Raw genomic sequence first — 13,243 nt, forward strand, 5'->3', positions numbered from 1 at the left:
TAGAGCTAGTTATTGTCATGTTCCTGGCGTATAAAGAACATATAAAAGTTTTTATAAGAACCTATTAAACTGCATTGTAAGATAAATTGTTAATTTATAAGGGAAACTTAGCCCAAAAATGTAAATTCTGTCATCATATACTTTGTTCTGTTGAACACACTGGAAGATATTTGGAAGAATGTCAGATCTCATTCCCCATTTACTACCATAGAGGGGAAATAATTACTTTGGGAGTCAATGGGGAATGAGATCTGATATTTTCCCAAATATATTTCTTTGTGTTGATCAGAACAAATAGCTGTATACAGGTTTGGAACAATCTGAGGGTGAGTAAATGATGACAGAATTTTATTTCATTTTTGGGAGAAGTATCCCTTTAAGGCAAATTATATCATAAATATGCCAAAAAAAATCACTCATGATTAGGGTGAGCCCATTTTATTTATCAAAGTAAGTCCTTTGTGATTTTCTTGGTTATGTGTTTTTCATTACATTTAGGTATTTTGCAAATGCTTTAATCCAGAATAGTTAAAAGAATTAGGAAATGGCAGCAGTGCAACGCTTAACTTTGTCCTTCTCACAACGCACTGAATTGCCCCATTAGTCACTTGCTGAAAAAATGTTGCATTTAAAATAGAATGAAAATAAATAAATGGCAACTTCGGCTAAATCTCTTAATGTCATTTAAGTTTGATCTTATTAATGCCACATGAATCTACCGTCAATAAACAAACCATTAAAAATAATCATGCTTGAGCTATGATTCTTTCAGGTGACAAAGCGCACTGGCTGCACATTGGAAGCGGTTTCTTTGTATATAAAGGTAACAGCTCCCTCTACCACCAGCAAAGGGCGCGCGGATGAAATTGAGGATGCAATCGGCCAAGTGCGGTTTGTCATGCTGCTTGGGAAAATATTTCAGTTTTCTTTCATAGCGAAGAACACCTCATGAAAATATCTGGATACATGAAAAGCTCTAACGACGACGATCCGAGGATTTATTTGCATTACGCGATGTTTTCTTTCACGGCTGTGGAACAAATCGGAGAAACAAAAGCGTGCACCGTCTCGAGCGCTTTTGAATACCTGTGCGACAAACGCAAGAAGCGACATTGATACAAAACCAGAAAACAGCGATACTTCAGGGATATTTAGTGCAGCGATTTATTTGCATTCTGACAACAAACACGAGACTGAAACGAGAAAAAACGAATTTCACACCTCAACACTTCCACTGTCTGTCCATCGCACGCGACGATTGGATTGAGGATTTGTGCAAAACTCTAAACTCTTTTGTGCACCATTTAACAGGACTTCTGTATATGAAGACAGAATGAAATGGAAAAAATAACTTTGTTAGTTGCATAAAAGTCACTATAGTGAGCAGCAGCGACCCCATCATGATATTGTGTATTTTGCTTCCAATAACACATACTGCATGGTAAGCTGTCCATCTTCACAGGATCATTCTTTTGAACAGTAAGAGCCATAGGACACCAGGACCTGCCAACACCTCTCTTGTGCTGATGCCATTCACAGCTCGACCGCGTGTGAGACATGCTGATTTTAGTGAGAAATACGCTTCAACGGTGAGTTTAAATGCAACATTAACTGCAAATGACATTTGTGACGAACTGTAGTCGTTTAAATCAGAACCAGAAGGAGCTTTATTACCAAGTAATAAATACACACAAGGAATTTGACTTGGCGACAGGAGCTTAGTGCAGAAGAAAGTGTACACATGGTGCAAACATGTATACATTAAGATAGAAAAAAGAGAATTAAATAAAAACAACAATGCACTATATACAAAAAGTGAAAATATATAGACAAAAAACAACATACACATTTTTAAAAGTGTACAGATGTGTTATTTACAGGTTTAACCTATTGTTTCTTACAATGTACAGTTTCCAGACGCTATGTGCAGTGTGCGATGTGCAAGTGTGCAATGTGATGGACATTTATAATAAACACCCTGCAGTAGCCTACATCAAGCAGAAAGTTTTAATGTCACCCTAATGTCATTGTTATTTCAGCTGTGTTCATAAAAAAACACTGCACATTTTAAATGGTTATACCTTACTCTAAATCTGTAAGACACATCTCCATCAGTGAATGTGAAAAATGATTATTTTTACTTATACTCCTTTGTTGCTTTTTGATATTCTTGCTGTACCAGATCAACACAAGACAGTCACCTGAGTTTTCCACTGAGTGGGTGATGTTTTTGTGATGAGAATGCGCTTTCCTCTGAAGAAGATCCGCACGCAGTTCAAACTCCTTCTGCTACTCGTTTTGCTTATGTTTGCCATTGGGTTCACATATCTTCACATCAATCAAGGCAAAGCCATCAAACTCCATTTCAACTATGGGAAAGGTAATAATAATATTTTAGTTCTACGATTCTTTGTACTGGATACCTTGTACTGTACTACACTGTAGCCTTTAATACATGTATTTTTTTATATTTAAGACAATGCATATTACAATCCTATTTATCTCCAGGCTTTAAATGTCATAGTGCTATTGTGCGAAGCCTTGTCTGAAAAGTAGGTTATTCATAATTATTATTAGATGTTTCTATTGGGATTTAGTCATAGGTTATGAAGAAGGCAGTGGTAGACAAAAGAGCTGTCCAGTGCTGAAACCACTTTATGCTTTAAATGAAGATTTTTCTTCAGGTTAAAGTTTAATTATTGCTCATTTCTGTCCGACTAACTGCTGATTATACCTAAACTAATTTGTACTCTGGGCTGTGGTACCATTAGTTGTACTGATAAGACTCAGAGTGGCTCTGTGCAAAAATGATTTTCCTTTACACTTTTTAAAGGGAAATTAAGTCTAAGCCACAGGCAGAATTTTAGTTTCATCTCTTGTGATGAACGTAATGAAAAGTACCAATTCAGCAATAAGAGTTCCCCTTCCTTTAATTACTGTCAGTAATAAATCTTTTTTTCCAGCCCATAGCTTTCTGTTCACCATTGGATACTATACAGGCTATTATAAAAATATATTTTTTATCAATTGAATAAAAATGTTTATTTATTATTTATGTACAATAGGAATAATTATTACATACAAATATAAATTCTGTTGTGAAACAAAGGGTTAAATATTGTTAAACAGGCGGAACTAGATGACATATGATGTATTTATTGTTAACATATACTGTATTCCTTAATTAATATACTTAATCAAAATCTTAATGTGACTCCAATTGTACAGTGATTTCTGACATTTAGACAAGTGTCTCATTACCCAGCATTCCTCCTCTCATCTCATTAAGCCCCAATGTTCAAGAGGTTTCTCGATTTTAACCCTGTAACCATTTGAGTTTTTTATATTTCTTTGTTTATACATGGTGTTACTGTTTTGTGTCTTTTAGTTACGACAAGTAATTTGAAAACCTCATTTGGTGCTGTTGATGTGAAGAGGTCCACACTCATGCAAACTGTCTCATATTTGCTCTGTGGAAATTTTAAGACAATTTTCCATTCTACACAAGATAAATGGGATTTTTTTAAATCACAGTCTCTCATTAACTCTTCCCTTGAAGCGATGTGTCCTTTGTTATAAGAGGTGAAGTAATTGTTGCGGATTAGCTGATAAATCACCTCTGTATTTGGGAGAGGAATAAATTTGTGTATTTCTAATTATAGCGTAAAGGCTTAAGGCTTTTTCCCTTTTGGTTTTCACTGATTGAGGTTTAAAAATGGAGGCTGGTTGTTGTGAATTTTGACAGGGAGAGAAATGAGAGGTACACACTCTCTTAACCCATAGGTTAATGAAATTTGTGTTGGACCACATTATAAGCTCCTTTCAACACACAAGGTAATGCTAATGCAACTGGATTTACTTGGACTGCTGCCACTGTTATCTCAGCTGAGACGTGCTATAGGTGGGAAGTAACAGGGCTTAGCTCTTAGGACACTTCACCCTGTTGATCGCTGTGTGAACAAAGGTTTAATGGGGACATGGAGAAGCCCAACAATCTGTCAGGGCATAGAAATAATCTGAAAAGTAACATTGTCCGCTTATGAATATGAAGGTTTAAAGGAGTCATATGACAGGGCTAAAACGAATATCATCGTTTGTTTTAGATGTAATGCAATGTGTATACACGATTTAAGGTTCAAAAACACTGTATTTTCCACATACTGTGCATGTTTGTATCTCCTCTTTACCCCGCCTCTATGAAACACGCAGATTTTTTACAAATCTCATCGCTCTGAAAAGCGAGGTGTGCTATGATTGGCCAGTTAACCAGTGCGTAGTGATTGGTCGAATACTGCAAGCGTGTGACGGAAAAGTAACGCCTCTTACCATATTTGGAACATCAGGCTCCATAGCAATTGTACTGACAGGTACGCCCACCTTACTTGCGTATACATTTGGGCGGTCTTAGTCAAATCATGCCATGAACTGACGTAGATTTGTGGGGGTGTGGTTACACGAGGCGTTTCAGGCAGGTCTGGGTGAGCGTTCGCTTGTAGATAGAATGCATCTTTTGTTCCGACACTTTAATTTTTGCAATTTTACGTGTCTAATACATGCATGGGCGACTTCTAACACACCAAAGACACAGATAAACATGTATTCGTGCCATATGACCCCTTTAAACATAAACTTATCTAGTTCTTATATTTTCATTCATAAAACAAGACTAAATATTTTAGGTCACTTTTCTTGTTATGTAAATGTATCATAATTTAAGAAGCTTTAAATATTTTTACTAGAACACAAACAAAAATGCTTAGGAAGAATGTCATTTTTTGCAGTGTTGCTGTGCTAACGCCAGTAATGAGACCAGTCTCTTCTAACTCGTTTTGAAGCTCAAAAGTCAAAGTGTTTTAATTTTGATTAAAGTAAAGTCTATCTCAAATTGAAAACAGTACTAATAGGAGAGTATTAAGTAGTGATTCAATCTAAAGTAAGTTACTGGCAAACCTGCTGCAAAACTACAGCAAAGATTTACAGTGTAGGCCTCCACTGACTTCCATTGTATAGACACAAAACCACAGGGACATTTCTCAAAATATCTTCTTTTGTGTTTCCACATTAGAAAGAGTCATTTACAGCTTTTGAATTTTTCTATTTCATGAAAAATTAACTGAAACAACACATGCTTCTGTACATCACTGTGACGGTTAAACCCTCTACATGAAGCAAACCACTACAAACAACACACACATCTCCGCACCATCCCTTCCCTGTCGTATTTGTCCACCTGCAGAGGCTGTTAAAGTCTGCTGTGTTGCCTTTACGGATATGTGACTCATCCCATGACCTCTGGTAACACATAGGCAGAGAACAAGAGAGCCAGTGTTGGCCAACATCTCACTGGGTTAAGCAGAGGAGCACACAAGTATACAGACCTCCTCCAGCCATGTGGGGAGAAAAGATCCTTTCCCTTCAGTGACAGCCGGCCAAAGCAAACACTGCAAACGAACAGAGGGAGGAATGCACTGAACACACATTCTTAGGTTAAGCCAGAGGATGTCGAATTATCTTATTAACATTTTATATCACGTCTCCGGTTTTCCTAATCTCAAAATGCTTCCATTTTTGCATCTGATGTTTTTATCTGATAAAACATGTTCGGAATAATACTTTGAGTCGACTTTTTTATGTACTTCTCATATTTAAAAAAAACTTGACATAGTAATAGATTTCTGTATTCTGACAGAAACGTCTAAATTTGGCCTATACAGTTTTAGAAAACTTTAGGTTAGCTTATTTTTTTTCTACATTTTTGAAAAATAGGAAGTTCATTAAAACTGTGGAATGACACAAATAGAACTATGAGAATTATGTTGCCAATANTGGCGATCACGGGTCTCAAATGCTGACAGGTACGGTCATATATCATTAAACACCATATAATAAGCTTTACAAACTATATGCAAAGCATTGCCATCATATCTGGGAAATAAGTCAGTAAATTTGATTAAAATCACAGGCTTCCCTGGCGAATGCGCCACATGTAATAGATGTGGGGAGGTCATTTCTAAATCACACGAGGTCCCCAGATAATACTAATCCTGTGCGAATAGAGCTTTAATTTCTTCCTATCGCTCATTGGTTGACGCGTGGGCGGGCTATTTCTTTAGCCTTGCTGTGTGTTACAATAATAATCCAGGCAAGAAGCGGATCCACGTGCAGTAACCATTTAATTAAATAAATGACAAAAACAAACCAAGGTAATCCACAGACTGAACAAAGCATAAAAAAGCATGAAACAAAGACCGACACCAAACAAAGGAAACACTAGGGCTTAAATACACTGGGATAACAAGGAAACAAGAAACACCTGGGGAAACTAATTAACACAAAAACTACAAAAGACTACAAACATGGTACGCAAACAGGAAATAACCTAAATCCAAAATAACAGGGGAACACCAACTGAGATCATGACAGGGCCCCCCCCTTGAGAGCGGCTTCCAGACGCTCACCATAGTTCAGGAGGGTGGTGTAGCGGAGGAGGAACAGGGGGTGCGACGGAGGGCCAGGTTCATGTAGGGGAACAGGAACTGGGCCATGGAGGCGCTGGCAGAGCTGGAAGCCAGGGCGTGGCAGGCAGGCAGGCAGGGATCTCAGGAAGATCACAGGAGTCCATTTTGGACGAGGTAGAGAACTCAGATACACCTGGACGGGACCGGCTTGAAGAACACAGGAAGACCAGATGGGACCAGCTCGAAGACCTCTGGAAGGCCGGACAGGACTGCCTCAAAGATCTCTGGAAGGCCGGACGGAACTGGCTCAAAGATCTCTGGAAGGCCGGACGGGACCGGCTTGAAGAACACAGGAAGACCAGATGGGACCGGCTCGAAGACCTCTGGAAGGCCGGACAGGACTGGCTCGAAGATCTTTGGAAGGCTGGATGGAACTGGCTCAAAGATCTCTGGAAGGCCAGACGGGACCGGCTTGAAGACCTCTAGAATGCCGGATGAGACCGGCTTGGGGAACTTTGGAGCGCCCAGCTCGTCAATAGCCTCAGGAACAGGAGAGCAGTGCACAGCCCAGACACACCCCAATGCAGCAACCACCACCAGCAGAGCAGATTCAAAAGGAGGAGCCTCAGGACCATCCACCTCAGATACCACCGGACTCTGGGGACACCGGCCCTCTGAGTAGACATAAGATGGGTGTCTGCCAGGCTTGAAATCAGGCACCTGCACCTTGAACCCACCATCTTGCGAGCGGGCTCTGGACTGGCGGCCATCTTGCGAGCAGGCTCTGGACTGGTGGCCATCTTGCGAGCAGGCTCTGCCCTGATGCCCGGGCTGGCCACCATTAATGTGGAGGATGCAGGCTGCCGTGTTGGGTCTGGCTCCTTGGCCAATGGAGTCTGAGGCCAACTGCCCCCTCCCAAAACATGTTTGAGGGCAGCCTCCTCCTCCACCTCGCCCACGGTGAAGGGGGAGCCACAAGATAAAAGTACATTGTCTAATACCTGTGCCAAGGACCCTCGAGGACCATTACGGTTAATTGTGCATTTGTGTTGGTCGTTGAGACTATCATAGAATAGTTCCATTAGTACACAGTCCGGATATTGAGAAAAGCAAGCGATGTCCAGGAAAGTTTGCACATGGTCCTCGAGGGAATTTTTACCTTGGCAAAGACGGGCCAACGGGCTGCTGGATCCATAAGTGGTCGGTCTTTCTGTTACAATAATAATCCAGGCAAGAAGCGGATCCACGTGCAGTAACCATTTAATTAAATAATAAATGACAAAAACAAACCAAGGTAATCCACAGACTGAACGAAGCATAAAACAAAGCATGAAACAAAGACCGACATCAACCAAAGGAAACACTAGGGCTTAAATACACTGGGATAACAAGGAAACAAGAAACACCTGGGGAAACTAATTAACACAAAAAACTACAAAAGACTATAAACATGGTATGTAAACAGGATATAACCTAAAAGTCCAAAATAACAGGGGAACACCAACTGAGATCGTGACACTGTGGGCGTGCTTTTCCAGGAGAATTGCCAAATAAGGGACTAAGAAAAGTTGTTACGAAACAGATTTTCATGTTCGAATTTTTTTTTTCCGAAACCAATACGGATGCTGGGGGAGTGTATCGAGCACGGAAATACTATGTAATGCGTCCAACTTGTTTTTTGACAAGTTGACCATGTCAAGCATGAGAAGACGGCACGTTTAACATTGTAAATAAGTCAGAATGCATGAAACACCTTTGCATGGCCCCTGTAAGTTTCTTATTGGAAAATGGTGCGGCATTCCAACCACTCTTTCATTCCCTGCTCCTGGTGTCTGCTTAAATAAGAAATATTTTGAAGAGGTGACATTTTAATTTATTATAGTAATTCTTAACCGACTGTAATTAAACTGTTTATTTGAGCTGTTAACTATTATGATGCAACATATGTATGTGTGTGTGCTGTTTATTTATCTTCTTACATACAGATTGTTGTGCTAGTTTGGAAATGGGTATTTTGTCTTCAAAGAGCTGAAAGTTTTCTGCTAGCTTACTGTAGAATCCAGTGTGGGTGAAGGAATCCAGTGTAATGGATGATTCTCTGTTAGCTCAGCATGCTGCTTTGATGAGAGTAAGAGATTCTTTTGTTGTGAGTGTGTTGTGATAATTGATGCCAGTATAATTTATATCAGTATTTCAAAACGTGGTGTTTTCACAAACTTTGTAAGAACAGAATGAAGGTGGTTGAACTTGGTATTTGGGTACTCCGCATATTTATAAACATTGTGTTTCAAATTTTCTGTAAATGGATGCATTATACCAGCATTTCCATTAATAAAAAAAGTTATTTAAAATAGGACATTTTGTGGACATTTTTATCTTACATTTTTCTACTCACAGAGTACACACCAGTTTATGTGTTATTAAATTTTAAGTTCTGTGAATTGTTTACAAATGCACTTTATAAAAACATGGTAAACTGACTTTATTTTAATATGAAGTATTTTATTATAAATATAGTCATAAATGGTGTCCTGTATGAAAAAAAAACTAATGAAATGTTCAGTTCACAGAGAGGAGACTTTTGCCTTGCCTCATTTCAGAAATCCACCATACGCCACTGAGATTATTAACCTTGCAAACAAATAGTTTAAAACCCTGAAGGATGGTACAGAATTGATTTAATTAGTTTTAAACAGTCTAATGAGTTAAGGTCTCAGATCATCAAGCAATCACCATATTTGTTTAAAATGTCATCACATTATTCCTAAAATACAATGCAAAGCAGAACTGTGTAAAAGTTGGAATTTGATCAGTTTAAGATCTGAAAAAGTTCATTGTAAAAGTTCAAGCTCTGCTGCTGCTTAGCAAAGCAAATGTTTGAGGGCCCTCATTCTCAATCTAATTTGCTTTAGCTGTTAACACCTCTGTCCTCGATAACCTCTTAAAATGAGTTGTTGCATCATCAATCTCTTTTAACTCTGATGTACTCAAGTATTTTGCATCTTGTAGATTTAATTGGTCCCACAGAATCCATTCAGCATCAGTCGAGGTGACGTTCAGAGAATTTTACTTTCTTTAATGTTCTCACTTTTATACCTCAAGACCTGCTGGTGTACCCATTTGGACTGTCGGTGGATGGGTTTGAATGAGAACTGTTTGTTCTGCCTTCCTTTTATTCTCCTCATTTTTCTCAGTTTTCATTACTTTTGACCTAATGAAAGACCTCTTTTGGGTGAATATGTCACATTTTTAATGATACAGTATATCAGGTCGCTTGTTTGGTGTCAGAGCCTGTGCCACTAAAAGCACTGAATGGATTCTTGTGACTTGCCAGACTGATAAGGACTTGCCTGTCTGTTTCTAAGATTACCCTATCCTTTCTCTGTAGGGGACCCGTCTCTTCATCCTTTTTATTTAATCTCTCTCTCTCTCTTTCTTTCGCTTTCTTTCATTATTTCTTTTTCAATGTGAAATGTATCTCTCTCATTTACCCAAATGGAAGAATCTAACATATGCATGTATTCATTTATAAATATGAATGATTCGTGTGCACTCTCCACTCTTCTACTGCTTGAAGGGTCAGCTAAAGGACTTTGCTCAAGAAAGACAAACAAAAAAACTCCACAAAAAGATAATTTGTGGTGAACTGGATGGATATCTTGTCACCTCAAGACAAATATGGCTGTAACATAATGGTCAGAGGTTGGCGAACTGTGTGTTTGATCTATATTTGCACCCGCATTACAGCTGTTTACAATATTTAAATAATATCCGGACATCCTTTTTCATTTGTGTGTTTTGCTGTGTGAGGGATTGATCTCTCCTAGTTATAAGTCTCAATGGGACTGCGTGGTGAAGTTACTTGCCTTAGATGTTGTAATGGCAGCTGGTGCACAGCTGTTGGAGCGTCTGACAGGGATTGTGGGTAAAGGGCAGGGAGAGGCTACAGATGCACCTGCCTTATCTGTGAAAATGTGTAGCTGCAGATGCATTTTAAAAAAGCTAAATAAAGAAGTACAGATGCAGAGATGATATAGCTGTAGAAGTTCTGCCAGACTTGGCCAGTGAATTGCATACGCCCTTCTGTGCAAACAGCAAAACCAAAATACTGCAATTAAAAAAAACATATTTTTTCTGTTTTACTGTGTTCCCATGTATAATGTCGAAAAAACTGTAATTTTACAAAATCTTTCTTTTTTACAGATTTTTATGTATTTTTGAACATACGGTCAAAAACCATAAAACTGCTTATTTACAAGAAAAACTGGAAAAATGTGTAAATTTACAGGAAAAAAATTTTTACGGTTTATTTCTGGGTCTCTGCAGCTGCTAGAATTTTTTTTTTTTTACGGGATTTTTTTAAAAGTGTGGGCTTCCTGTGAACTAACAAATTGATTTACCTCAAGAAAGTGCCTCAAAACATTCTAAATGGCTGAACAAAGATTACGACTGTGGCCCACTTTAACATTTTTGTTTTGCTGTTAAAGACACAATAACGATTTCAGGACGCTTTTGTCATGTATAGGGATATTTTCTGTTACATAAAGAATAGCATTATTTGTAACAACTGGAGAATTAGACTTTTCAGAACATAAGTTGTATTTACACAGAGTATAATATGGTAAAATAAGTTTTTGCGGTATCCCCCTGGCTGATAATACATGCTGACATTGACAATCCCTTAGCACAATTTTAAGTAAGAACAAATATGTCAGTAAAATTACCACCTATAATTTTAAGCACATTTGACACATCATTTGAATAAAGTGTATCATACTTTTTTCTCTTCATATCAGTTTTCTCACACCTCCAGACAGCACAAAACACACCGGAAATTTTCAAATCAAACCTACCACCCTGCTGCACTAAGATGGATGGATTGATCTTTTTATAGTCTGTATGGTTAAAGACCTGTCTTGTTTGAGAGCAGGTGGCGTGATGTAGGTGCTGTGTGCTGTCACTTCATCAGGTAGACACAGATCAGACCAACTGATCCAAGCGCAGACAGCAGGTGTCAAAACCTGTCTGGGAGAATCTGTTCCGCATCTCCAGCTAGATCGTCCTTATTCCCTGTCATATTTTACCCATATATTCCTCTGACATATTCCTCTAATACATCTTCCACATAGAATCTCTGATCTGCTATCTGATCTGGTCTTTAGAAGCAATTTTATGAGTCTGTCTCTAAATACTGTATATGTAAAGAGAGGGCGATGTAAAATATTAAATGTGGGATAAAACTGCACAGTGCATTAAAAATGGTTTTAGCAAAACATGCCATTAGTGAAGAGCTTGTTCTGCTTCAGTGGCTCATGCTCTGCTATCAGTGAAGCTATATTGACTTTCATTTGGAAAAAATATAAGAAAAAACAATCAGTAGCTTGTGCAGTTGTTAAAGTCGCAATTACTTACATTCCAGTTCCTTTTAGACAAAAATTAAGCTTGTTTGAACCTAAACTATATAGAAGAAACTTTGAAATTTGTCCAGATTACACTGTCATTTGCGTGGAGATTAATGAGTGAGATTGCATACATATTCAATTTATGTGTATGTACTAATAACAGTTGAAATCCATTTCATTAATATGTAATTATGCAAACTATTCACATTAACACGCAAGCCAGTTTATGCTGAAACATCTAAATCATTTACAAGCATAAGGTAAGACTAATTGAAATGCGCCTTTGAGGCTTGCAGGTTGACCTCTCCACAGCAGATACTCTTTTGTAAAATTGCCGAATAATTCTTGCTTTTCCAAATCTGTAACTCTTCAGTGGAGCGCTTTGCTGCATATGCTGCAATGATAGATTAGTTTTCAATTACCTGTGTGAAGTCGAGCCTGAAAGCTGGACTAGCCCCTCCGCTATAACCGTTGGAGCTATTTAAGGCTCCACATATGAGATTTTGCTGATTCCTTAACTCTGAAATTGTCTGTAGAAGTGCTTTGACAGATCAAGGGATTTTTGAAGCAGGCATTTAAGTGAAAAATTGGAGTGCTTTCCAAATGTACTCCAGAACTTAAAGGGGATGTGCAACAATATTTCATGCATTTTGACTTCGTAACTCGATGTTAAACATGCTGTATTCTCATGCTTGACATGGTCAACTTGTCAAAAAACGAGTTGGACATATGACGTAGTATTTCTGTGCTCAATATACTCCCCCAGCGTTCTTATAGGTTTCGGAAAGTTTTTTTCGAACATGAAAATCCGTTTCGTAACAACTTTTCTCAGTCACTTATTGGGCAATTCTCCCAGAAAGTAAGTAAGTTTTGTCAGTTTTGTCTCCGTTAAATTGGAGAAAATTATTTGATAACCATGTCTTAATGTCCCAGAGACAGTCCAAAAGCGGTTGTATGGAGTCACCAGCTTTCAGAGACAGATATAATTGTTTATCATCAGCATATAAATGAAACGCAACATTATGTTTCCTCATGATTATCGCCCAGTGGACGCATATAAAGATTAAAAAGAAGTGGGCCTAAAATAGAGCCCTGAGGAACTCCACTAATAATAGGGGCAACTTGCCAAGCTCAACAGCAGAGTGTAGGTTAATAGAGAACCCTTTTAAATCCTTCTGCTCCCCTGATCTGGAATTTCATATGCTTCTGTGTCGACCATTCTGGCTACCGAGGGAATTTACAGCGATCATAATCACAGCTGTTTACATTCCCCCTCAAGCCAACACAGGCCAGGCACTCAAGGAACTGTATGGGAATATACTGTAAGTGAGCAGGGAACCACGTACCCAGATGCAGCGTTTATTGTTACGGGGGACTTTTTAA

General features: G+C 38.5%; 1 protein-coding gene across 2 annotated transcripts in view; it reads left to right on the top strand.

Moving 5' to 3' along the window:
* The first annotated feature begins 853 nt into the window (after positions 1-853).
* Positions 854-13,243, top strand: part of b4galnt4b (beta-1,4-N-acetyl-galactosaminyl transferase 4b) — a 61,623-nt gene continuing 49,233 nt past the window's right edge. For both annotated transcript variants that reach the window (XM_057330158.1, XM_057330166.1), the window contains exons 1-2: positions 854-1,589; positions 2,183-2,380. In XM_057330158.1, coding sequence (XP_057186141.1) covers positions 2,236-2,380 — 145 coding nt within the window. In that variant the 5' untranslated portion in view covers positions 854-1,589; positions 2,183-2,235. The remainder of the gene's footprint in view (positions 1,590-2,182; positions 2,381-13,243) is intronic.

Source organism: Triplophysa rosa, linkage group LG1 (assembly GCF_024868665.1).
Source record: "Triplophysa rosa linkage group LG1, Trosa_1v2, whole genome shotgun sequence".
Lineage (NCBI taxonomy): Eukaryota > Metazoa > Chordata > Actinopteri > Cypriniformes > Nemacheilidae > Triplophysa > Triplophysa rosa.